Genomic DNA, 26,635 nt, shown 5'->3' on the forward strand with positions numbered 1-26,635 from the left:
GCTAGTAAATGTTATTGTAAGGACATTACCTTCACCCTGCATAGATGTGGTAGATCTCTAGTGCTCTCTTAAGGGCCTGTCCCACTTAGGCACCATTTCCGCGTCATTTACGTGTCACGACGCGCTTGTGGTGACATAGGCAGTGGCACGCAGTCGCGCGCCATCTGCGTAACGCACAAAGGCCCCAAAGTGGGACAGGCCCTTTAGATAGTGGTGTTAACTGGTGGAGTGCGGTGAGGTAGGAGATGAGCTTTATGGAGACCTCCCTCCATGTCTTTTTCAGATCTGTTCTCTTTTTTAGTGGAACGGCTTATCCTCGGTAGATGTGGGGGGGGGGGTCTTTAAGTGGCCCCGAGTTCTTAACATCTTTTTCGATCTTTTATAACCCTGCTACTCAGACCTCATTTGGCCAGGGTTAGTCCACCAACAGTCTGATACTGTGGCGCTGCAAGACTTTGCATTTGGGCAAAGGGATTTGCAGTAAGTCTCTCAGTCATAGTTTAGTTTAGTTTAGAGATACAGTGCGGAAACGGCACATTAACACTATCCTATACACACACACACACACACACACGTCTTTGGAGTGTGGGAAGAAAGCGAAGATCCACATGGGTCATGAGAAGAAGGTGTAAATTCCATACGGATGCAACCCGGGTGTCTGGCATTGTTAGGCAGCAACTCTACCGCTGCGCCACCTCATAGTCGGAGAGATACAGCATGAAAACAGGATCACTGGCCTACTGTGTCCACAGAGCCACAAAGGAGGTGTGTAGGTAGCCCAGAGGGGGAGAACGTATAACAGCCACCCATTCACACTAATCAAATCCAATTCCCCCCAGATTCTATCACTCACCTACGCACTCAGTGCAATTTACAGTGGCCAATTAGCTGCTGGAATGTGAGGGGGGGGAATGTAAACAGTCACAAGGAGAACATACAAACTGCACACAGACAGCACCCAAGGTCAGGTTCGAACCTGGGACCCTGGTGCTGAGAGGCAGTGGCTCGACAAGCTGAGCTACAGAGCCACCCGTTGACGAACAAACGACAGTGCAGTGCATTTAATCTAATCCAACTAGTTCTTGGTTTCTTGGTCCTTCAAAATATTCCAAATGGAATTTAAACTGGAGGTGGTGAAGGGGGGGCTTAAGCCAGAAAGGGTTATTGGGAAGTAAGAGCTACTTTAAATTTAGTTGCATCTGGTTGGGTAACTATAGTTGGGTGGAGATTATTCCATGCTTTAATTGTGCGGGGGAAGAACGAATTGCTGTACACATCTGTCTTTGTAGCTGGGATCACAAATGGATCGAATGCCCTCGTCTGCTCCTAATTGGTTTGGGTTTGATGTAGGTCTTGTAGTCTATGTCGAGCTGAGCATTTAACATTTTGTAAAAACAGGTCAAACGGTGAGCTTCACGTCTGTCTTGGAGAGGGTTCCACCCCAGAGAATTCAGAAGTTTGGTGACACTCGCTTCTCTCTCATAGGTGTTAGTAACAAATCGATAGTCAGAGATGTAGGGTTCTTTGATTATAAATACAAAAGGTGTGTGTGAAAAGAAGACAATTTCAGAAACATGACGATGGTGTAACTTGACTGGTTTTATTTTCTCCTTCTCACACTGCCCATGTTACCTCTAGGTTCCTTGATGAAGTTCAGTCTTATTCAAGTGTCAATAAAATGAGTGTCCAGAATCTTGCCACAGTCTTTGGACCAAATATCTTGCGTCCGAAGCTGGAGGATCCAGTGACTATAATGAAAGGTAAGGAAACTTCACTCACCCACTGACGGGCGAATATCTGCCCTTTTCATCCTCCTTCAGTTAGCACATCAGGTTGGCCTGATCCACAAACGGGGCAGAAGTTTGAGTAAATGTCTCTTACTTTAAGTGCTCACTCTGTTCTGAGGACTCGTTGCAGAAAAAGATGTAAAATTGGAGCTGGGACTTTGAAAATCCATTTTGAGTGATACAGTTAACAATCGAGGCATTGCTTCTCAATAGGCCCTTGTTGATTATAGGTTAGTATGGTTTTAAGTCCATATCTTTGAATAAAGGGGAAGGCATTTGAGGTGAGAAAAACCTTTTTCATCCAGAGAGTTGTGAATTTGAGGAATTCCCTGCCACAGAGGGCAGTTTAGGTCAAATCACTGGAGGGATTTAAGATAGAGCTCTAGGGGCTTGTGGAATCAAGGGATATGGGGAGAAGGCAGGCAAGGGTTATTGATTGGGGACGATCAGCCATGATGACAATGAATGGCGGTGCTGGCTTCAAGGGCCGAATGGCCTCCTCCTGCACCTATTTTCTATGTTTGTACATACGCTCGCTTTTTTAAGCGTTTCAGCACATGAACTGTTATTGAAGTCGAATCTGGTAAGTGGTTGAAAGCTTAGAATCATTGAATCACTGACAGATGCACCATGGAAATGGGTCCTTTGGCCCAACTAGTCTACACTGACCAGCAATGTTCACACTTGTTAAAGATAATCTCACATTCTCAAACACTCACCTACACACTAAGAAACTATTACAGAGGCCAATTGACCTACAATCCTACAAGTCTTTAAGATGCGGGAGGAAACCAGAGCACTGGAAGGTCTGTAGTTCCTTCTCTCTGCAACCCGGAATGTGGGACGATCCTGAAGAGGAAGCAGTAACAGGGAGTACTTGCAAACTCTCTCCCCCCCCCATCCAATCCCCCCCCCCCCCCCTCCCCCCCCTCCAATCTCTCCCCCCCCCCTCCAATCTCTCCCCCCCCCCCCCCCCCCTCCCCCCATCCCCCTCCCTCCCTCCCCCCTTTCCCCCCCCCCCCCCTTCCCCCTCCCCCCCCTGCCCCCCCCTCTGTCTGCCCCCTCCCCCCCCCCCCTCCCTCCCTCCCTCCCCTCCCCCCCCCCTCCCCCCCCCTCCCCCCTCCCATCTCCCCCCCCATCTCCCCTCCCCCTTCCCCCTCCCCTTCCCCCTCCCATCTCCCCTTCCCCCCCCCATCTCCCCTTCCCCCCCCATCTCCCATCCCCCCCCCTCCCCCTCCCCCCCTCCCATCCCCTTTCCCCCCCCCCTCCCCATCCCCCTCCCCACCCATCTCCCCCCCTCCCCCCCTCCCCCCTCCCCCCCCCCATCTCCCCCCTTCCCACTTCTCCCATCTCCCCCTTCCTCCTCCCATCTTTCCTTCCCCCAACCCATCTCCCTCCCCCCCCCCCCTCCCCCCCCCTCTCCCCTCCCCTCTCCCATCTCCCCTTCCCCCTCCAATCTCCAATCTCCCTCCCCTCCAATCTCCCCTCCCCCCCTCCCAATCACTCCCCCCCCACCAATCACTCCCCCCTCTCCCATCTCCCCCCCTCCCATCCCCCTCCCCCCCCCCCTCTCCCCTTCCCCCCTCCCCTCTCCCTTTCCCCTCCCCCCCCCTTCCCTCCTCCCATCTCCCTTCCCCTCCTCCCATCTCCCCCCTTTCCCATTCCCCCCCCCCCCCATCCCCCTTCCCCCCCCATCTCCCCTTCCCCCCTCCCCACTCCCTTCCCCCCTCCCATCTCCCCCCCCCCCCCCCTCTCCCCCCTCCCCCCTCCCCCCCCTCTCCCATCTCCCAATCCTCTCCCCCCATCTCCCCCCCCTCCCCTTCCCCCTCCCCCCCCCACAATCCCTCCCCTCCCCCTCCCTCTCCCTCTCCCCTCCCTTCCCCCCCCTCCCCCCCCCCCTCTCCCTCCCCCCTCCCATCTCTCCCCTCCTCCCATCTCCCTTCCCCCCCCCATCCCCCCCCCCCCCCCCATCTCCCTTCCCCCCCCTCCCCTCTCCCCTCCCATTCCTCCCCCCCTCCCCACTCCCCCCCCCCCTCCCCCCCTTCCCCCCCCCATCTCCCTTCCCCCCTCCCATCTCCCCTTCCCCCCTCCCATCTCCCCTCCCCCCTCCCATCTCCCCTTCCTTCCCCCATCTCCCATCTCCCTTCCCCCCTCCCATCTCCCTCCCCCCCCCCCTCTCCCCTTCCCCCCCCCCCATCTCCCCTTCCCCCCCCTCCCCCCCATCTCCCCCCTCCCATCTCCGCTCCCCTCTTCCCCCTCCCATTCCCCCTTCACATCTCCCCTTCCCCCTCCCATCTCCCCTCCCATGCTACCAATCGTAATTAATTAGTGACTAGAATACCTGTCATGTTGAGGCCTTGTTGATGTTGATGTTCATCGTGCAGAGGCAAACCCCTCGGGTAAAGTTCTCTCCTGGAGCTAGGAAGTGGGAAGGTGGATGGAGAAACTTTCATTTTATAGGTTACCTCTAGGTTAATAACATTTTAGCAGTAGGTTTACATATCCATTTGAAATGGGGGAATTAGTGTTTTTATTAAAGAGAACCATGGTAGAGAAACTATTAAACCAGATACCACAAACCAGTGGGGAAGTAATCCTTGGATAATGTAGTGAGAATAACGTCGCTGCAGCTCAAATAGCCCGTGGCTCTGTTCCTACTGGGATACAGAATTAACCTCAATCACCAAAGACCAACATCTCAGGAAGACTTTCATTAGCCTTTGTGAGACGGGAACTGTGCTCAAATGCAAAAATCAATTCCGTTTCTATAAGTCCAGTGAAATAAACTCATTTTCTGTTCCCATTCTTACAGTGACACAAAATGGTAGTATTGCTGCCTGACAGCAGCAGAGAACCATGTTCAAATCTGACCTCGGGTACTGTCTCGGTGGAGTTTGCACGTTCTCCCCGAGTCCTCGTGGGTTTCTAGATTACTTGGCCTCTGTAAATTGCCCTTAGTGGATGTGAATGATGGAGGACATACAAGGACGTGGATAGGTGACATTTCGGGTCAGGACCCTTCACTCCAGACCCGAGGCGTAACCTATCCATGTTCTTCTGAGATGCTGCTTGACCCACTAAGTTACACCAGCACTTTGTGACATTGATAATAGATTCATAGAGTCAGTCTTACAGAGCAGAATCAGATCCTTCAGCCCAACTTGCCTGCACTGGCCAACATGTCCCACCTGCCTGCATTTGGCCCCAATCCCTCTTAACCTGTCCTGTCCATGTAAAATGTCAGGGGAAAAAAAAACAAAAAACTTTGATCATAAGAACAAGTCCAAATAAACACATCACAATTGAACTGCAGTTAACGAAGGATCAGCTTACCGGATCTTGAAGCATGTCTTTTTTCCGTCTTTCTAAACCAGAACTAAGACTTTGCCTCCATCACAGTGAGGATGTGCTTGGTGAACTCACTGTGGTGGATGTTTAATTTGTGTTTATTGTATGTTTTGTTATTATTGATTCTGTGTATGACTGCAGGCAACATAATTTAGTTCAGACCGAAAGGTCTGAATGACAACAAAGGATCTATCTATCTATCTATCTAACAGGGGTATTTTTGTTTCTCCATAGAGCGGTGTGAACGGGTGATCAGCGGACACGATGGGCTGAAGGGCCCGTTTCCGTGCTGCGTCTCTAGAATGAACTAAGAACTAAAACGTGACTCTGGTTCCACCAACAGGTACCTCCCTGGTGCAGCATTTGATGACAGTGTTGATCAGCGAACATGCCCGCGTGTTCCCCATAGTTGCCAGCGACATCCCGGCGCCAGCCCCCGAGTCCAGGTCACTGAGCAAGCGCTGCCTGGTGGAGTGGGTGTCGGAGGAGGAGAGCGAGGAGACCAAGGCTGACAACCAGGCGGGCAGCGCCTGCGACAGCTCCACCTCGCTGGACGTCAACGTCAGCACCCCCGTGACCGTGGCTAAAACCGCGTCTCGCGAGCGGGCGGACAAGCAACTTGCGGGTAGCACCAGCCCGGGCCGGAGACTGCAAACTCTCCCCGGGTGGAAATACACCTTCAAGCAGGCGGGCGGGAGATCGGGCAGCGCCAAGGTGGGCGGCTCCAGCCTAGATATTCCCCACTTGTCCGCCAGCGGGAATTGGCTGATGAACGGCCTGTCCTCGCTCCGAGGGCACAGAAGGACTTCATCTGGGGACAGAATCAAAGAGACTGGGTCCTCTCGCCTGTCCACCTACGACAATGTACCGTCGTCTAACCTGTCGCTGAGTGCCGGTGACCGGCACAGTGTCGCCAGCACCACCTGGTCCACGTCCTCCTGTGAAATCTCCGTCGTCGACTCCGGCAGCTCCTTGGCCTGTCGGGAAAGTGACTCCTCCGCGCTGAACGGCACCCAGGGGGAGTGGAGGGCGCAGGGTAGGCAGCCCCGTGGCGAGGCCCAGCGCAGCGAGCCCTTCGAGACCTGCGGCAGCAGTGCCAGCTGCAGCGACAACAGTGATGCCCTCTTCCCCTCCACTGAACCTGCCATGTGCTCCAAGGCACTTCAGAGCCTGGTCTCTGAGCTCAAGTGTGAACTGACCAAGCAAAGGGCAGAGTACGAAACCAGGATCAAAAGGTGATGACATTCAAGTTGTACTTCGCTACTGCCAGAGTTCTGCTTCGTACACGTCTAAGTGTAACTCAGCCCAGTTTCAGTTTAGTTTATTGTCACGTGTGCCGAGGTACAGTGAAAAGCTTTTTGTTGCCATTTACAATGTGGCAGGGATGGCAGGACTTTCATATGAATAAAGGCTTGTACACGCTAGAATTTAGAAGATTGAGGGGGGAATCTTATAGAAACTTACAAAATTCTTAAGGGGTTGGACAGGCTAGATGCAGGAAGATTGTTCCCGATGTTGGGGAAGTCCAGAACAAGGGTCACAGTTTAAGGATAAGGAGGAAATCATTTTTTTATACAGAGAGTGGTGAATCTGTGGAATTCTCTGCCACAGAAGGTAGTTGAGGCCAGTTCATTGGCTATATTTAAGAGGGAGTTAGATGTGGCTAAAGGGATCAGGGGGTATGGAGAGAAGGTAGGGATGGGATACTGAGTTGGATGATCAGCCATGATCATATTGAATGGCATTGCAGGCTCAAAGGGCCGAATGGCCTACTCCTGCACCTATTTTCTATGTTTCTATGTAACCATTTCCGTGATGTATCTCTAAACTAAACTAAACCAAGGTCTTCACTAGCACGAAGATGATAGAATTCAGGCACTTCAGTAAGATCAGGGCTGTTTTATTTTAAAACATGCAATCACTTTCCTAACACCATATCCTTTGATTACTTTAATGGGAATTTCAAAAAATACTCTGAACTATGTGATTCACGGTCCCTTCTCTGATGATATTTTTAAAAATCAATTCAATAAAAACCATATTGGATGAATGCTGCACACTTAAAATTCTATCACAATTGTGCTTTTCATTTCTGGGTTCTGCTGTGAAGGATTCTGAAGGTGGAGATACAAGAAGTGCAAATGCTGGAATCTTGCATAGAATACCAAGTGCTGGAGACACTCAATGAGCCAGGCAGCATCCGTGCAGGAGGACATGGTTAGGTGATGTTTTGGGTCAGGACTGAAGAAGGCTTCTGACCCAAAATGTTGCCTTTCCATGTCCTCCAGACATACTGCCTGATCCGCTGAGTGACTCCATCACTTTGTGGTGTGAAAGTGAAGGTAAATTGTATTTTATTAAGACTACAATGCCAACTGAGCCTTGGTCATCTTGTCTCTCCCGCCACTAAACACAAATGCCGGAGGAACTCAGCGGGTCAGGCAGCATCTGTGGAGGGAATAGATGGGCGACCTTTTGGATTGGGAACCTTTTTCAGACTCCCGTCAACTGTTGGGGTCTCTGTTCTCTCTTCGATGAGGCTATTTCATATCCTCTTTCCCCATTTTGGCACAGTGGCACAGCGGTAGAGTTGCTGCCTTACAGCGCCAGAGATCCAAGTTCGATCCTGACGGCGGGAGCTCTCTGTACGGAGTTAGTACATTCACCCCGTGACCACGTGGGCTTTCTCCGGGTGCTCTGGTTTCCTCCCACACTCCAAAGATGTTGGTAGGTTAATTGGCATTTGTAAAATGTCCCTAGTGTGTAGGATAGTATTAGTTTACGGAGTGATCACTGATCGGCATGGGCCTGGTGGGCTGAAGGGCCTGCTTCAGCACTGTATCTCTGAACTAAACTAAAAATTCCCACCATCCACATCCTACCTCACCACACAACCTGCGCCCTAGTGACAATGAAGCGTCCTCATTCACAGCCTCTTTGAAAAGTTCCCATTAATAATTAAATATCAATACCCCTGTCTGAGGTTGGTGAATCCGTGGAATTCATTGCCACACACGGCTGCGGAGGCCAAGTCAATGGAGGTTTTTAAGGAGATTGCCAGATTCTTGATGAGCAAGGGTGTCCAGGGTTATGGGGAGAAGACAGGAGAATGGGGTTGAGAGGGAAATACAAATCAGCGATGATTGAATAGCAGAGTAGACTTGATGGGCCGAATGGCCTAATTCTGTTCCTAGAACATAAAGAATGCTTCACCCAACATCTGACACAGTGCTTCACCATGAGATTTCAAGTACATTTTTGTCCAGTTTAAGCTTTAGTAATTCAGACAGACAAAAACACACCTGCTACCTGCAGTCGCTGAACCAGGCAGGTGCTGAGCAGCTATTTCTGCTCTGAAGTAGCTCACTTTGTTACCAGGCACTCAAATGGCAAGCTGCTTGCATGTTGACAGAGCAGCCTGTTTAGTGATAACTTACAAAGCAGCTGGCTAACTGGTAAAGACTTACTCTGAGCAATCTAAGTGCCAGGATCTTTAAACAAACATGTTTCTAGGCAGAGTCGGTTTCTGTGGATCTCGATCTGGAATCTGCATTAAAGACTGTATTAATGAAGGGTTTTTCAGGGAGAGAGTGTGATAGTGTGACTTTAGTATAATCGCTGAGGAGGAACGGTGTGAGTATAGAAGTTGGGAGGTCATTTTGCAGTTGCACAAGACATTGGTGAAGCCACATTTGGAGTATTGTGCTCAGTTCTGGGCACCATGTTACAGGAAAGTTGGAAAGGGTGCAGGAAAGATTTATGAGGATGTCGCCAGGACTTGAGGATCTGAGCTATAGGCAAAGGTTGAGCAGGCTAGGACTCTATTCCTTGGAGCACAGGAGGAGGATCTTATAGAGGTGTATAAAATCATGAGAGGAATATATTGAGTCTCTTTCCCAGAGTAGGGCAATCGAGAACTAGAGGACATGGGTTTGAGGTGAGGAGAGATTGATTTAATAGGAACTTGAGGGTAACTTTTTCATGCAGAGAGTGGTGGATGTATGGAACGGGCTGCCAGAAGGGATAGTTGAGGAGGGGACTATCGCAAAGTTTAAAAAACATTTAGACAGGTACTTGTACAGACCAGGTTTAGAGTGATATGGGCCAAATGCGAGCAGGTTGGACTAGTTTAGAAGGGACATGTTGGCCGGTGTGGGCAAGTTGGGCCGAAGAGTCTATTTCCTCACTGTATCACTCTATGACTTAATCCTGGACCATTAGCAGATTTGTGTTTTTACAATGTTGGTTGAGTCAATGTGTTTCTCCTGCATTGTCCACTGAATCATGTTTGACATGCAGTGGATTGCTTCTCATGCTTTATGTCGGCATGTGGTGAAATATCAACTGACAGCATAGAGGTGGGGAATGCAGGCAGATTTATAGCCTGAGCTGGGATCTGGACAAGCTGAGGTGGAAATCAAAATCTATCCAATAAAAGGACACAAAGAGCTGGCGTAACTCTGCGGGTCAGGCGGCATCTCTGGAGAACAAGGGAATGTGACATTTTGGGTTGGAACCCTTCTTCAGAGGTTGGAGGTATGAAGAAGGGCCCTGACCTGAAACATCACCCATCCATGTCCTCCAGAGAAGTTGCCCTACCTGCGGCGTTACTCCTGCACTTTGTGACAATACCAGCATCTGCAGTTCCTTGTGTCTCTAATAATATTCAATGCTTCTTGGTATCTGTGTCGATTCTGATCCTCCCTCCCTGGTAAATAATGAGGACTTGGTCAGAGAGTCATAGAGTGATACAGTGTGGAAGCAAGCCCTTTGGCCCAACTCGCCCAACAATATCCCAGCTACACCTAGTGCCACAACCCTCCAAACCTGTCCAACTGTTTCGTAAACGCTGGGATAGTCCCATCCTCAACTATCCTCTGGCAGCTTGTTCCATACACCCACCACCTTCTGGGTGAAAAAGTTACCCCTCGGATTCCAATTAAATATTTTCCCCTTCACCTTGAACCTATGTCCTCTGGTCCTCGATTCCCCTACTCTGAGTAAAAGACTCTGTGCATCTACCCAATCTATTCCTCACAAGATTTTGTATTTATACCTCTATAAGATCTCCCCTCATCCTCCTACGCTCCATGGAATAGAGACCCAGCCTACTTAACCTCTCCCTATAGCTCACACCCTAGTCCTGGCAACATCCTCATAAATCTTTTCTGAACCTTTCAAGCTTGACAATATATTTGCTACAACATGGCCTATAAAACATCAACAGCAGAGCAGTCAGCTTATACTCCTTCTTTGACCCACTGCCCCAAATCTCCATCACTAACATGCTGAAGCACTGACATCATGTTTGAATTAATGTTAAGCCTCGTACGTGTGGAAAATCCAAGTTGTAAAAACATTGAATGTAATTCTGAACAATAGTATCCCTAAGCTCAATTCACTCCCCTGATCATTGTTACTTTCTTACATATCTGTCATTTTTTTTCTACATCTCTCTATCTCACCGTCTATATATCTTGTTTCACTCAGTCTGAAGAAGGATCTCGACCCGAGACGATGATAGACACAAAATGCTGGAGTAACTCAGTGGGACAGGCAGCATCTCTGGATAGAAGGAATGGGTGACGTTTCGGGTCGAGACCTTTATTCAGAACTGAAACGTCACCTATTCCTTTACTCCAGAGATGCTGCCTGACCCATTGAGTTACTCCAGCTTTTTGTGCCTGGTTTAAACCAGCATCTACAGTTCCTCCTTGCACTAAAACCTTTTCCCTTGTACCCAGCTCACTTATTATCCACGTATAGTAAAATGTACTTTTACAATATACCATACTTCGACAAGGAAGTTCAGACCAAGGTCACTTTGCTCGTTGATGTCCTATCTATAGAACTAATTGCAGTAATACCAAAGCAACGTTGTGTTGTGGGCAAGATGTATTCCTATTTGTCATTAGAAAGATTAGACAATTAATACACTAATACTTAAACTGTGGATTAGTAAACAAGAAGATCACTCTGAAGACTGTTCTTAAACATTGGTGAAATGAACGCCCAAACAATTGGCACTTCATTCTTGCAATTAAACAATAACGCAACTGACCCACTTTAAGTTAATATGTGGCCTCCAATCTCGATGTTAGGGAAGTGGACATCAGCCAAGAGCTCACTCATGGACAGTTTAAAGAATGGTCTTGACCCAAAACGTCACCCATTCCTTCTCTCCAGCAATGCTGAGTTACTCCAGCATTTTGTGTCCCTCGTCAGTGTAAACCAGCATTCTTATACAAGTTCTTATACAAGTCTTATACAAAAGCTCACATCTATTTCCTATCCAATAACCCACATTTGGATTAAAGGTTAAGGCCATCTCTGAATGATTGGGCTTGAATAGAATATAGTGCCTGAATATTAATAATGTAATGGGTTAAACTGACCAAACAAAGCCAAGATGATCCACGTCTAAATATGAATCACCTCGCTGTGTATATCATCATCAGCCTAGCCTGTGAAATACATATTTCACATAAGACCGCAGATAATTAACTATACCACCTCACGAACGGCACTTGCCTGGGATGGCACAGCGATAGAGTTGCTGCTTCACCATGCTGGGTTTGATCCCGACTACGGGTGCTGTCTGTACAGAGTCTCCCTGTAACCCACGTGGGTTTTCTCCAAGACCTTTGTTTTCCTCCCATACAGGTTTGTAGGTTAATTGGCTTGGTATAAATGTAAATTGTCCCTAGTGTGTGTAGGATAGTGTTAATGTGCAGGGATCTCTGATCAGTGTAGTCTCAGTGGGCCTGTTTCCACACCGTATCTTGCAACTAAACTAAACTGATTTAGATCCTTTATCAGGGACTTAAAGCAAAATCCCTTATCATACGATTAAGGGACTTGGCTTTTGTGTCCAAAACACATGAAAGGAACTGCCTGCAACGTTAGTTGGTGTATTATGGGTCTGTTGCTGTTTCTCTCCCATTCTTCCAGTGTTTGCAGATCTTTAGATCTTTTGTGGTGATTCTCTTGCCCTTTGGTCTCCTGGACTTGGGGCAGGAGAATCACTTCGACACCAAGCCTAAGATAAATTGACATCCATGAGAGCTGACTTCCATTATCCTCCATCAGATCAACACCAATGTACTTGTCCCATCTAGTGGCACTAAGACAATAGCCATTAAGATTTTCCACATTTCGACATAACCTTGGTTCCTTTTTGCATTTCATTTAAACATCAGTCTGACATTCCAAAGTTTAGTTTTGAACGAGCATTTTTTTTATTTAGTCTCGATGTCCTTTTAATTCTTGTGGTTTGTCTGTCTTCCTTACTCAGAAATAATTTCCAGCAAATTTGCTTGTTTTTTTTGGTCAGATTTCCAGCAACTATATTTTCAAGATTAAATTAGATCAATGTTGCCTGTACTTCACTTCCCAACTGAGTGATCAAAGTAGTGGTGCGGATTGGGAAGAGGAGCAAAGTAACTTAGAGAAAAGTAGTAGATTTAAAAAATAAATGAATTATGCAAAACCTCATTTAGAGGTGATGTGTGGGGCAAATTAGTTTTTGACACAAGGGAGTGGTGGGTGCCTGGAACATGCTTGAGGGGGTGATGGAAGAAGCAGATGAGATAGTGGAATTTAAGATGCTTCCAGGAAGGATATGCACAAAGTGGTGGGATATGGATTATGTGCAGGAAGATGAAATTAGTTTATCAGCATCATGTGCAGCACAAATATTAGGGCTGAAGGGCCTGTACTATGTTCAGGAGAGAACATGAAAGAAATTCTGATCAGGGATTGGCAAATAGATCAAATATTGGCTGTAGTTCATGTGAGGACCATCTGCAGAGTTTTTACTCTTTGATCCAACATGACATGGGTTGGGGCATAATGTGTTGAACACAGAAAAGTACAGCAAAGGAACAGGCCCTTTGGCCCACAATGTCTGTGCTAACCAGTGATCCCCGTACACTAGCACCATCCTACAAGCTAGGGACAATTTACAACCTCCACCAAAACCAATTAGCCTTCAAACTTGTACGTCTTTGGAGTGTGGGAGGAAACCTGAGCACCCGGAGAAAACTCACGCCGGTCACGGGGTGAATGTACAAACACCACCCACAGTGAGGATTGAACCGGGTTCTCTGGCTCTGTGAGGCAGCAACTCTACCGCTGTGCCACCGTGCCCCACATCCGCCTGTACATGATCTCTATTCCCTGCACGTGCATGAGATCCGTCACGTTAGTGCAGGAGAGAGGGGAAGCCATGCTAATTGTATCCATTTTTTCAGGCTGGAGGAGTCGAGTACAGAGCTTCGAGTGCAAGTCAACAGACTGGAAGAGGAGTTGGACCAGGGCAAAAAGAAATACACCATGCTGGAAATAAAGATGCGCAACGCAGACCGAGCGCGTGAAGATGCCGAGAAGCGGAACCAACTCCTGCAGAAGGAAATGGAGAATTTCTTTGCCACGTTAGGAGACTTTACACTGGAACCCAGGGACACCAACCCCAAATAGTTCTTAAACCTGCAACATGCCGGACGGAACCTGAAGACACCCGTTTACAAACTTCATTGGCGTTTTATACGAAGCATATGCATTTATTTTTAATGTTATGATTTTAATGTGGTATGAGTATTAATAGTCAATTCTGTTTAGTTCCATTCATGCTTTTATTTGTTGCTGTTGGGAAGCCTGTTCCGGCTCTGGCGGGCTGTTTACATGTTTGTGTTTCCACGAGTAGGGATTTGGGAATTACTTTGTCTCCCGTTTATGCCCATTCCAAAGAGTTCCACACACTGCTTCTGCTCAAGAAGCGACCATGTTTACAATGCACTGTGTCCCTTTGCCTCTCTGCAAGTCTAGTCTAGCCTTTATGATTTTGCCGGTGGGCTTGGTGAGGAAGTTGAAGGCAGAACTTAACATCTCCCGAGTCAAATTTGTCACGTTTTCAGTTTACGGTAGAACTCTGGTAGTCCGCTGTCTGATTGTTCCGAAAACCCAACGGTTTAACAGCCGGCTCTCTCTATGGGTCGGAGTGCACCGTAGGTGTTTTGAGTGAAGGTCTGGGGCAGCGTTGTGGCGCAGCAGGTTGAGTTGCTGCCTCTCAGCGCCAGTGACCCCTGGTTCAATCCTGACCTCGGGTGCCATCTGTGTGGAGTTGCGCATTCTCCTTGTGACAGCGTGGGTTTCCTCCCACATCCCATAGACGTGTGAGATTGTAGGTTCATTGGCCTCTTCAATGGTGTGCAGGGAGTGGATGCGAAAGTGGGATAAGAAAGAACTAACGTGACTGGGTGATCAATGGTCGGCGTGGCCTCGACACTGGATCTTTCAAACAATCAAATGCAGATTGGGAATAGGAGAGTGGGTAGGTATGCTGCTAGACCTGGGGTTCAGATTAAGGAGATACAGCATGGAAACCAGTCCTTCAGCCCACCAGGACCCTACTCACCATCAATGACCCACCTGCACTAATTCTGTATTAATCCTATTCAATTTTAAATTCTCTCCACATTCCCTTTAATTTGACCAGATCCTACCAAGCATACCAAACTATGGGCAATATACAACTACCAGCAGATGCACCCAGAGTGCAAAGTCGACACCTGTGGTGAGGATTGAACCCGGGACTCTGGAGCTGTGAGGCAGCTGCTCTATCCGCTGTGCCACCGTGCCGACATTGTCCTGTCATGTTGCAATGTCGCTGAGATCTGTTTCCCCGTGCACCATTTAAACCCACCAGGGTTCACTGCACGACTGTGTGACAAGTTAAAACCAAATGACGTAAAATCCTGTAAGGGTATTAATAGTAGCATCCAATAATCCGTGAAAAAATCCCTTGTTAATCCCAGTTCAGGTGAGATGGCAAGATTACTCTCCATTCAGCATTGCCTCTATAATCCCCTCAAGTTACTGCCTTATTCATTATTTAAATGTTAGTAATCCCTTTTCTGTCTATTATATCAAACATCAGAAACACTCCTGTGTTAAAAACATCTGGAACAGTCAGAATTTTATTGTACAGTTTAAACTTTCCCTCTGCTGGTCTCTGTCAGGGGAGCAAACAAGAATTCCATTGTCAATTTTAGTTTTCGATTTCAGAGCCAGCAAATCTTCGAAGTACACGTCAACTAAAGGTCCGAGCGACTATCGCCCGACTGCCAACTTGCACAGGGTGTTATCTCTTTGTCACTAGCATCACTTAAAAATAATAATTCTGGCTGCTCAGATGGTGCTGAATGAGTCTTGTGTTTAAACACTGAGCAAGACTGCCACCTGCAGGCATTGCCTCAACCCTACAGCAGGTTCAGCTCAGGCAAGATTGCAACCTTCACCTTCCTAACTCAGCATTGTCCTAACACCACCGTGAACAGCCCCATCTTTAGCTCGGGTTGTAAACCTGGAGGAAGAAACTCAGACCAAAGGGAAACGATTGGCAGACAATGCAAAAAGAGTACAAACATTGAAAGAAAGAGCCTCTGATAATCTGATAACCTCTGCATAATAGTGCTAAAATTCAAAGCATTTCCATATCCATGTTTGAGAATTAATTCCACATTGTTGTATTTCTGATTATGTTTTTTACTTTAGTAACCCCCCCCCTTCTTGTTCACCCTATATAAGCGTCAGAAATACGTCTGTATCAGACATCTGGGCGATACAGTCGGCAATGAGCTGATTCACTGCACTAGAGGAAAAAATACAATTGAGGAATTGAAATGTAGAAAGATATTGAAGTACTACTCCCCATAAGTTGGTCATTGAAATACTGACCCTTAAAGGCTAATCATTTAGCCTGGTGTGTTATTATACGGATAGATTCTTAGTAATGTTTTATCATCATATTAGTTTGCTATTTCATGTTCCCACACCCGCCTTACATAACCGAGCAAATTGGCAGAATCAAAGCACAGAAGTTTCAGGATATTCAAAGAGTTCAGACATGCAGGGATGAGGAAGTGTGTGAATTTATACAATGAATTATAGACTGGAGCACGGGGAATTGTCAGTATCTTGTCTGAATCCTTAATGTGGCTGTGGTCTTACTGCCTGGTGCAGTCAGCTAATAGTCCAAGAGACGGGTGTGGATTATCTCGGCTCACTACAGGAGAATGGGATTAGCTAGGGTTTCCAGAACTGTCCTCTGTGTCTGTTATGGAATTGTGTGCATTCACACACAAAGCCAAAACCTTGTTAAGGCTAAAGCCAATCAAGCTACTATCGATCGCCATGGTTGCTACCAGTCCGCAGAGTATTTCCACTGTTTTATATTTGATTTCCATAGAAGATATTTTATACAATGGTCTGAAGAGGGGTCTTAACCTTTTCCTTTTCTCCAGAGATGCTGTCTGACCCGCAGAGTTACTCCAACATTTTGAGTCTATCTTTGAAGCTATTTTGACACTCCTTGCAGTAACATATTGGCTGTCCTAATCCAGTTGCAATACATTATCCTTCAAGTACAATCATGTTTTAAGGAGGAGTTGATCAGAGCTATAATATTTCTGCTGCAGGAACGAACTGCAGATGCTGGTTTAAACCGAAGAAAGACACAAAAAGCTGCAGTGACTCAGCGGGTCAGGCAGCATCTCTGGAGAAAAGGAACAGGTGCCATTCGGGGTCGAAACCCTTCTTCAGACTGGGAGTCAGGGGAAAAGAAGGGTCTCGACCCAAAACATCACCTATTCCTTTTCTCCAGAGATACTGTCTGTCCCACTGAGTGACTCCAGCTGTTTTTGTAATATTTCCTCCGCTGTTTGAAACATTTTCAATATTTGACTCGCCACTCGATTTTAAAAAGGTGTTATGGATTGTATTACCTATCCCTGTTTGAAAAGTACTCATAGGGCCCCCGACAGGATTTAAGCCCTTTATATCGTGAACACATGGTAATGCATTCTTGAGGTGGGGGTGGGGATGTGGGGGGACGACATAAAAGCCACTTTTGATTTTGTTTCAAATCAGGTCCAACAAATGTTTACATCTATTCAGGAAACATTGGCAGCAGTTTTCAATGGCCAGCACCTCAGTGGCTGCAGAACACACATCTGGATACAGTGTTTAAGAAGGAACTGCAGATGCTGGAAAATCGAAGGTAGACAAAAATGCTGGAGAAACTCAGCGGGTGCAGCAGCATCTATGGAGCGAAGGAAATAGGCAACGTTTCGGGCCGAAACCCAAAGGGTTTCGGCCCGAAACGCTGCCTATTTCCTTCGCTCCATAGATGCTGCTGCACCCGCTGAGTCACCCACCTAGATACATCTCCCTCCACTTCCCACTGATGGGAACATGCTTTTTTAAACATTCCTCGCACAATCAGCTGTGGGACAACACCCCGCTCTGCTCCAAATGTTTATCCCAAGAAATCCCCTAATGTGTGACTAATCAATACAGGTTCAATATTCGCGCAAACAGGGTGGTTTAACGTGCTTGTTCGTTCTCATATTCAATCACGAGATATTAGCTGCGTGCAAATGGCAATGTTAAACGTGGATGTTACTCCAGACACGAGGTGTGAATTCTAAAGTTGTATTTAGCACAATGCTGGTCAATCCAAATCTCATCAAGATCATTCAAGGGAACCATTCATTCGAACCGTCGCCCAAGAATGAATTGAGAGAAAGTGTTTTAAAGTTTAGCTCTGCAAAGTGAGATTGGGTTTCTGACACAGCAGTTAAACGTTCCAACTAATTTCTCAATGAAGAGATCAGAACCTTTGGTTAAGGGAAGGGAGAAGGAATTGGAATTACAATGTAATTGGTAATTACTCTTGAAAATTGAATCGGTTCAGCGGGCCTTGTCTAACTTTTTCCGTGAAGGGTTTAGTGCAGGTGATTTTCCGCAAGCTTCCCCTCACTGATTTTGTTTGCGTATGGCTACATTATTATCAAAGCCCGCAGAAAAAGGGTCTCAACCCGAATCGCCACCTAGCCCCTTTTCAATGTGGAGGCCAACACAACACAGCTCAGACCTTCTCACACTCAACGCCTCAACCAGAGACCATTACACAGTCTCAAAGAAAATAGGTGCAGGAGTCGGCCATTTGGCCCCTTGAGCCAACACCGCCATTCAATATGATCATGGCTGATCATCCAAAATCAGTGCACCGTTCTCCCCATATACCTTGATGGGGCATTTCCTCCCATAGACCACAAGGGTTCAGGAGGGAATACAGAGCTCGGCAGACAGACAATGAAGAAGACATCAGTTAGCAAGGGCGGTATTACCTCATGGGGAAAAAAGGTTTTGAAAAAAATCCTTTTGAAAATGGGACAAGAATAAGGCCTTTCCAATCAAATAATGGTAGAATGAATAGTGGGTGGTTGGTCATAATGAACAGAGAGGGAAGTTAGTAGAGAGAGATCTCCATGCATTGCAATGCTTGCTGTCCCACAGCAGAGCCATGTATATACGTTCCTATACTGGTAAATGATGAGGAGTGGCGGCAGACCCAGTAACAATCTAAAATGACAGGATATAAGGAGCCTGTGGGAGTGTGACGGTGTAATGAGGCAAAACCATGTATTCCGGGTATCAGTAATTTGCATTCTGCTTTCTGTTGGGAACAGCTCGACAAGAATGCAGGACGTCAGAAGAGCTCAAATACATGAGGGATTCAGGATCCCTCTCATTTTTGTATTACTCAAGACTCTCTTGGTGCTGTATCTTTGCTTTCTTTCCCCAGACTGTTTGGCAGTCTCAGCATACTGCCTGTTTGTGTTATCACCGTGAATCCACAGCAACTAAACAAAGCAGATTATTAACCTGCTGGCCTGAGATAGGAGGCAGCACAGATATGGCAGTATTAATATATACAGTGCCCTCCAGAATGTTTGGGGCAAGGACCCATCATTTATTTATTTGCCTCTGTAATCCGCAATTTGAGATTTGTAATAGAAAAAAAAATCACATGTGGTTAAAGTGCACATTGTCAGATTTTAATTAAGGCCATTTTTATACATTTTGGTTTCACCATGTAGAAATTACAGCAGTGTTAATACATAGTCGTCGTCCCCATTTCATGGCACCATAATGTTTGGAACGCAGCAATGTCATGTAAATGAAAGTAGTCAACTTTAGTATTTTGTTGCATATCCTTTGCATGCAATGGCCTGCCAGGCCCTTTGCGATTAGTAAGCTCACCAGTGCTCTCTTTCTTCTGAATGATGTTCCAAACAGCTGATTTTTGTAAGCCTAAGGTTTGGCTGATGTCTCTAACAGTTTTATTCTTGTTTCTTAGTCTCATCATTGTTTCTTTCACTTTCATTGACACAACTTTGGTGGTCATGTTGATAAAAGTTTCCAAGGGTGATGGAAAGACTAGGTGCTGAGAGCTCTCTTACACCTGCATTAAGGAGGCATTTAAACACACCTGAGCAATTACAAACACCAGTGTCCCCAAACATTATGGTGCCCTGACTATGTATAAACACAGCTGTAATTTCTACATGGTGAAACCAAAATGTATAAAAATACCCTTTAATAAAATCTGACAGTGTGCACTTTAACCACATGTGATTTTTCTATTACAAATCTCAAATCGTGGAGTACAGAGGCAAATAAATAAATGATGGGTCTTTGTTCCAAATATTATAGAGGGCACTGTATATATGCCTTATTTTTAAAGATTAAATCACTAATCACAGTTTCAGGACAGCTGCATAGCCTGTTTTCTGTGCCTTGTGAAGCTATTTGGGTCCATTGCCCATGCATTTACTTATTAAAACAGTAATGGAGTTGTCTTTGAAAATAAGGCCTGTAATCTTGTGACAATAAATTATTGCTTGAAGCGTGAATCAATTTGCACACACAATTTGAGATCTGAGGATGTCTTTCAAGAGACGTTTCAAATGTCCAACCAATGTTATTGATGTATTTTATTGTTTTTTGCACTATGTAAAAAAAAAAGAGCTTGTAAGTAAACAGACTCTTTACTGTTCCTCTACTGAATATATTATGCTTTTTAAGAGAAGGAAAACGTGCGTGTGGGTTTTTTAACATCGGCTTTTACAAACCACATGGAAATCATTCATTGCTAATGCATGAATGGAAAAATAAATCCCTGCCCATATCCTTCAGAACAAACTGGTTACATTAGCATCGCCCTCCATCTTTCCCCTTCAAATGACCGTCACATGGAGGTTTAAAGATCTAACATATTTTAATTATTTTTAAACTCTTTGAGGGTCATTTGAAGGAGAAAGATGGTGGTCTATGCTCATAATATATACATTCATATACACACACACACACACATATATATATACATATACATATACACATATATATATATACATATTTATATATATACGTACACCTCCATACAGATGTACACATACATGCATATATATATATATATATACACACACACATATATATATATACATAGACACACACATCTATATATGGAATTTGCTGGAAGGTTGAACGTAAACCAAGATCTGAAAAAGGTTTGATTAATCGAGAAGCAGTGAACAGAGAACCGTCTGCAGAAATACTGCCTCCGGTAATTTCTCCAATTGCTTTCGCGCCTTTGTTACAACTCTTCCATCACCCTGTACTGTTATTTTGGGATCAGCCACTCGTTCTTCATAGCTGGGGAACTGCACACAAACATAACAAAGTCCGGAGTGCCAATTACATTTGGTGTTCAGCATTGCTTTTGTTGTAACAGGTACGCCCGCACGTGCTGGTACTGAGTATCGACACGTCTATAAAGTTAAACACTAGATTGACGTGCTGCAGTCTATGGCATCACGTGAACTGTTGTATGCCTACCGGCAATTTCTTTTTGGACAGTCCCTTCAGCCCACAATGTCCATGCAGAACATGATGCTAAGTTCAACTCTGCCTGCACATGACCCTGTACCTCTCCTCTGCATGCATATCCACATCTGTCTAAAATCCCCTAACACTTCTGCTTCCTCAGTCACTCCCAGCAACACATTCCAGGCATTCACCACACTATGTAAAAAAAAACTATCCCATCATCTCATTTAAACTTTGTTCCTTTCATCTAAAAGCTCAATTTCAAAATGTCTTGCCTCTAATCGTTGGCATTTCCACCCTGTGGAAAAAATGTTCTGACTGTCTACCCTATTTACCTTTGCCTCTCATCAATTTATACACTTCAATCAGATCTCCCCTCAATATTTGACATTTTGGCTACAAAAATGAACTGTTAAGAATACTTTGATCATAACTTAAAACTTACAGAGTGATTCCACCTAAGATTCTGTTTTTTCATGGAATGATACGGTGTAGAAATAAGACCTTTGGCCCACTGAGTCAACACTGGTTATCATTCACTTGTGTGTGAACTGAATGGGAAATGTATTGTTGAAGGAGAAAAATGGTGGTCTATGCTAATTATATATGCATTCATACACACACACACACATATATATACACACATGCACACATACAGTGCATTGAGAAAGTATTCAGACCCCTTCACTTTTTCCACATTTTGTTACATTACAGCCTTATTCTAAAATTGGTTACAGTCATTTTTTTAATCATCAATCTACGCACAATACCTCATAATATAAAAGCGAAAACAGGTATTTAATAATTATTGCAAAATAATTAAAAATAAATAACTGAAATATCACATTCACGTAAGTATTCAGACCCTTTGCTGTGACTCAAAATTGAGCTTTGGTGCACTCGTGTTTCCATTGATTATCCTTGAGATGTTTCTACAACTTGATAGGAGTCTACAAGTGGTAAATTAAATTGATTGTACATGATTTGGAAAGGCACACACCTGTCTATATAAGGTCCCACCGTTGGCAGTGCATGTCAGAGCAAAAAACAAGCCATGAAGACGAAGGAATTGTCTGTAGACCTCCGAGACAGGATTGTGTTGAGACACAGATCTGGGGAAGGGTATAAAACATTTTTTGGAGCATTGCAGGTCCTGAAGAGCACAGTGGCCTCCGTCATTCATAAAATAGAACGTTGAAACCACCAGGACTCTTTATAGAGCCTGGCCAAACTGAGCAATCGGGGGAGAAGGGCCTTAGGATAGAGACTTACTAACATATTCATGGGAGGTGACCAAGAACCCGATGGTCACTCTGACAGAGCTCCAGAGTTCCTCTGTGGAGATGGGAGAAACTTCCAGAAGGACAACTATATCTGCAGCACTCCACCAATCAGGCCTTTATTGTAGAGTGGCCAGACAGAAGCCACTCCTCAGTTAAAGGCACATGACAGCCCGCTTGGAGTTTGCCAAAAGGCACCTAAACAAGATTCCCTGGCCTGATGAAACCAAGATTGAACTCTTTGGCCTGAATGCCAAGTGTCACGTCTGGAGGAAACCAGGCACCGCTCATCACCTGGCCAATACCATATCTACGGTGAAGCATGGTGGTGGCAGCATCATGCTGTGGGGATGTTTTTCAGCGGTAGGAACTGGGAGGCCAGTCAGGATCGAGGTAAAGATGAACGGAGACAAGGTATAGAGAGATCCTTGATGAAAACCTGCTCCAGAGCGTTCAGGACCTTGTACTGGGGCAGACGTTCACCTTCCAACAGGACAACGACCTAAAGCTCACGTCCAAGACCACGCAGGAGTGGCTTTGTGACAAGTCTGTGAATGTCCGTAAGTGGCCCGGCCAGAGCCCGGACTTGAACCCGATTGAACATCTCTGGAGGGACCTGAAAATAGCTGTGCATCAACATTCCCCATCCAACCTGAGAGAGCTTGAGATGATCTGCAGAGAAGAATGGGATAAATTACCCAAATACAGGTGTGCCAAGCTTGTAGCGTGATACTCGAGAAGACTTGAGGTTGTAATCACTGCCAAAGGTGCCTCAATAAAGTACTGAGTAAAGGGTCTGAATACTTATGTACATGTGATATTTATTTTTAATTATTTTGCAAAAATTTCTAAACACCTGTTATCACTTTTTTATTGGGGGCTATTGGCTGTAGATTGCTGATAAAAAATTAATTTAATCCATTTTAGAATAAGGCTGTAACGTAACAAAATGTGGAAAAAGTGAAGGGGTCTGAATACTTTCTGAATGCACTGTATGTACTCACATATATACACACATATATACTCACATATATACACACACACACACATATATATATATATATATATATATATATATATATATATATATATATACACACACACATATACACACACACACACATATATATATGTGTGTGTGTGCACCTACATACATATATACGCAAACATGCATGCATATATACGCATACATGCATGCATATATATACACACACACACATATATATACATAGACACACATACATATACACACACATATATATATATCTGGAATTAGCTGGAAAGTTGTACGTAAACCAAGATCAGAAAAAAGGTTTGATTAATCGAGAAGCAGTGAACAGAGAACCGTCTGCAGAATTACTGCCTCCGGTAATTTCTCCAATTGCTTTCACGCCTTTGTTACACCACACTTAAACCCCTCTGTATAATATCCCTGTACTGTTATTTTGGGCAAAAAGGCAACAAAGTTAGGCATGTCAATTAACGTATGTGTTTCCATTCAGAAACATTTTTTTTGTAATACTAAAGCAAAGAACAGGAAACACTCAGCAAGTCACGCAGTGTCTGTGGAAAGAGGAGCGATTCTCAACTCTTCCTACAGACCGCCTGACCTGCTGAGTGTTCCAAGCATTTCTGTTTCTATTGCGGGGTTTCAGCATCTGCAGTATTTTCACTGTCATGTTTGCATTGGCCGCTGTAATAACTGCATTTCTCACTCATTCCATATCTTTCTACATTCACATCGTCAGGTTTTATTGGTGTGAAATAATCTCTGAAGCATCTGCCCCCTACTGGTGTGAAGTGTGTTTCAAAAACCTAGCAAAATAAATAAGCACAACTTGTTCTAATGTGTGGCCACAATAGGGACATTCTAAGTTACTCAAGTAGTTTCATTTCAATGAAATAAATAGCTCAACTTCCTTTAGCTTCATTCAAGTAGCCGTTACTGTGAAATTATAATCGAATTCTATTTAAACATTGTCATTAAGGTGGAAAGAGTGCAGAGAGGATTTACAAGGATGCTGTTTGGACTCAAGGGCCTGAGCTATGGGAAGAGGTTAGGCAGTTTAGGACATCATTATTTAGAGTGCTGGAGACTGGCGGGTGATGGGAATAACAGGGTGAATTAATGCGCAGAAACTTTTTCCCCAGGATAGGGAAATTATGAACTTAGAGAATTAAGAATTTAGATAATTAAGCAATTAGAAGGCATAGGTTTCAGGTGAGAGGGAAAAGATTTAATGGGAACCCGAGAGGCAACTTGTCCCACACAATGGTAGGTGGCGGGCATATGGAGTATGTAGTAGTTGGAGCAAATGGGACTAGCATAGAAGGGGCATCTTGGTTGGTATGGACGGCATTGGGGTTAGGAGGGAGAGATGGATCAGCCATGATTGAATGTGTAGGAAGGAACTGCAGATGCTGGTTTAAACCGAAGATAGACACAAATTGCTGGAGTAACTCTGCGGGACAGGCAGCATCTCTGGAGAGAATGGGTGACATTTTGGGTCGAGACCCTTCTTCAGACTGATGTCAGGGGTGAGGGAGATAAATAGATAAGGTATAGGGTGTGAAAATATGACAAAGGGCTAGCCATGATTGAATCGTGTAGACGATGGGCCGAATGGCCTAATTCTGCTCCTATCACTTATGAACATAATGGACAGATTGTGGTGCAGTGCCTATCCCCCTGGTAGTAAGGCCTGTCTCGTCTGAGCCGAGAAACCCAACCCCAAGAGGCAAGCCGCTGAGACATGCCAAGCTCAGCCCTGAGGAGACTAGATTTGTACCAGCCTCCGAGGGTATGGGGAGAAGGCAGGAGAATGGGGTTAGGAGGGAGAGATAGATCTGCCATGATTGGATGGTGGAGTAGACTTGATGGGCCTGTCTCCTGTCACTTATGACCTTATTTGCCAATAAAGTTCCATTGAACAGGGCCGAAGAGCCTGCTCCAGTGCTGCATGACCTTGGCTATTTTCAAAATGAGACACAGAAACAGGGATGTCTTACACATCGTTAGTGTTAGGGATGTCTTACACATCGTGCAAGACAGAGGATATAAAATAAGCTTTTTCAAATTTCAGTTGTACCCATGGATGTTACATTTCAAATCTCAATTTTTATTGAGGTGAAAAATGTAATGAATTACTTCCTATATAGTTCATATGTTTTATCACTAACAGTCAAACACATCTGCTATGATGATATAATGATACGTGTGAGGAAAGAAATAATATATTCTGAACAAAATGTGTTAAAGAACTTTACAAGAAAACAGAATTCCTCCAATTGCAGTTTTAGAGATATCAAACTTGTCTGAGATATTTTTTTTACAGATTCCAATAAAATGAAGTTCAGAAATCTCCCCCAGGTTTCACATAACTTTTAAGGCAATAAAGAACATACAGAAACTTCTATTAATAACATATCACAATCTAACTGTGCAAAACAAAGAGCTGGAACTGCTCAGCAGGTCAGGCAGCATCTGTGGAGGGAAAGGACGGGCGACATTTCGGGTCAGGACACTTCAGATCGAAGTCTGAAGAGGGATCCAAACCAAAACCATTGTCTTTCCATTGTGTCTGAAGGAGGGTCCCAACGTGAAATGTTGTGTGCTCAATCCCTCCACAGATGCTGATCTCGAGTTACTCCAGCACTTTGGGTTTTGCTCAAGATTCCAGCATCTAGAATTCCTTGTGTCTCCATAATCTAGCTGGGTGCATTCATGAGCGCAATGCATTTCACTATTACATATTGATCAACTCACATTCTTTGTAACCAGAGAACTATAAATATTGCTAAATACCTTGGACTGCCATTCCTACAATCATTAGCATCAACTACAACATTGATAATAATACAAGTATGGCATTTATTTGACAATATGATGAAACATACTTACATTTGATAGGGCATCTTTGAACACCATATTCTCCATAATATCTGCTCTACCAACTTTAGTGAACTAGATGCGGAGGGCGCTCAGCATCGCCAAGGACTGCTCTCACCCCAACCATGGACTGTTTACCCTCCTACTATCCGGGAGGCGCTACAGGTCTCTCCATTGCTGAACCAGCAGGTCGAGGAACAGCTTCTTTCCGGCGGCTGTCACTCTACTCAACAACGTACCTCGGTGACTGCCAATCATCACCCCCCCCGGACACTTATTATTATTTATTCAAATCGTTTGCTATGTCGCTCTTCCAGGGAGATGCTAAATGCATTTCATTGTCTCTGTACTGTACACTGACAATGACAATTAAATTAAAATTGAATCTGAATCTGAGATTCAGATTCAGATCTGAATCTGAATCTAGATGCACTGTGGAGCGTATAACTGGCAAATGCAATTGCACTGACCGTCACTGACCAATGTCTCCCCAAAGTTTTTTCGACAGTCGCCTGCAGTTGCCTAAAAATTTCCCTAAGTGGGACTGGCCCATTAGTGTGCAGGGATCGCTGGTCGAACGGACTTGATGGGCTGAAAGG

The 26,635-nt window shown here is 45.2% G+C and overlaps 1 protein-coding gene across 4 annotated transcripts in view; it reads left to right on the forward strand.

Moving 5' to 3' along the window:
* Positions 1-17,222, forward strand: part of LOC129712991 (rho GTPase-activating protein 22-like) — a 151,073-nt gene extending 133,851 nt beyond the window's left edge. For 3 of the 4 annotated variants that reach the window (XM_055661826.1, XM_055661827.1, XM_055661828.1), the window contains 3 exons: positions 1,639-1,760; positions 5,479-6,370; positions 13,388-17,222. In XM_055661826.1, the coding sequence (XP_055517801.1) occupies positions 1,639-1,760; positions 5,479-6,370; positions 13,388-13,613 (1,240 nt within the window). In that variant the 3' untranslated portion in view covers positions 13,614-17,222. Of the gene's footprint in view, positions 1-1,638; positions 1,761-5,478; positions 7,409-13,387 lie in introns of those variants that run through there. The other variant, XM_055661829.1, reaches the window with a different exon arrangement.
* Positions 17,223-26,635: the final 9,413 nt, after the last annotated feature.

Source organism: Leucoraja erinacea, chromosome 34 (assembly GCF_028641065.1).
Source record: "Leucoraja erinacea ecotype New England chromosome 34, Leri_hhj_1, whole genome shotgun sequence".
Classification (NCBI taxonomy): Eukaryota; Metazoa; Chordata; class Chondrichthyes; order Rajiformes; family Rajidae; genus Leucoraja; species Leucoraja erinaceus.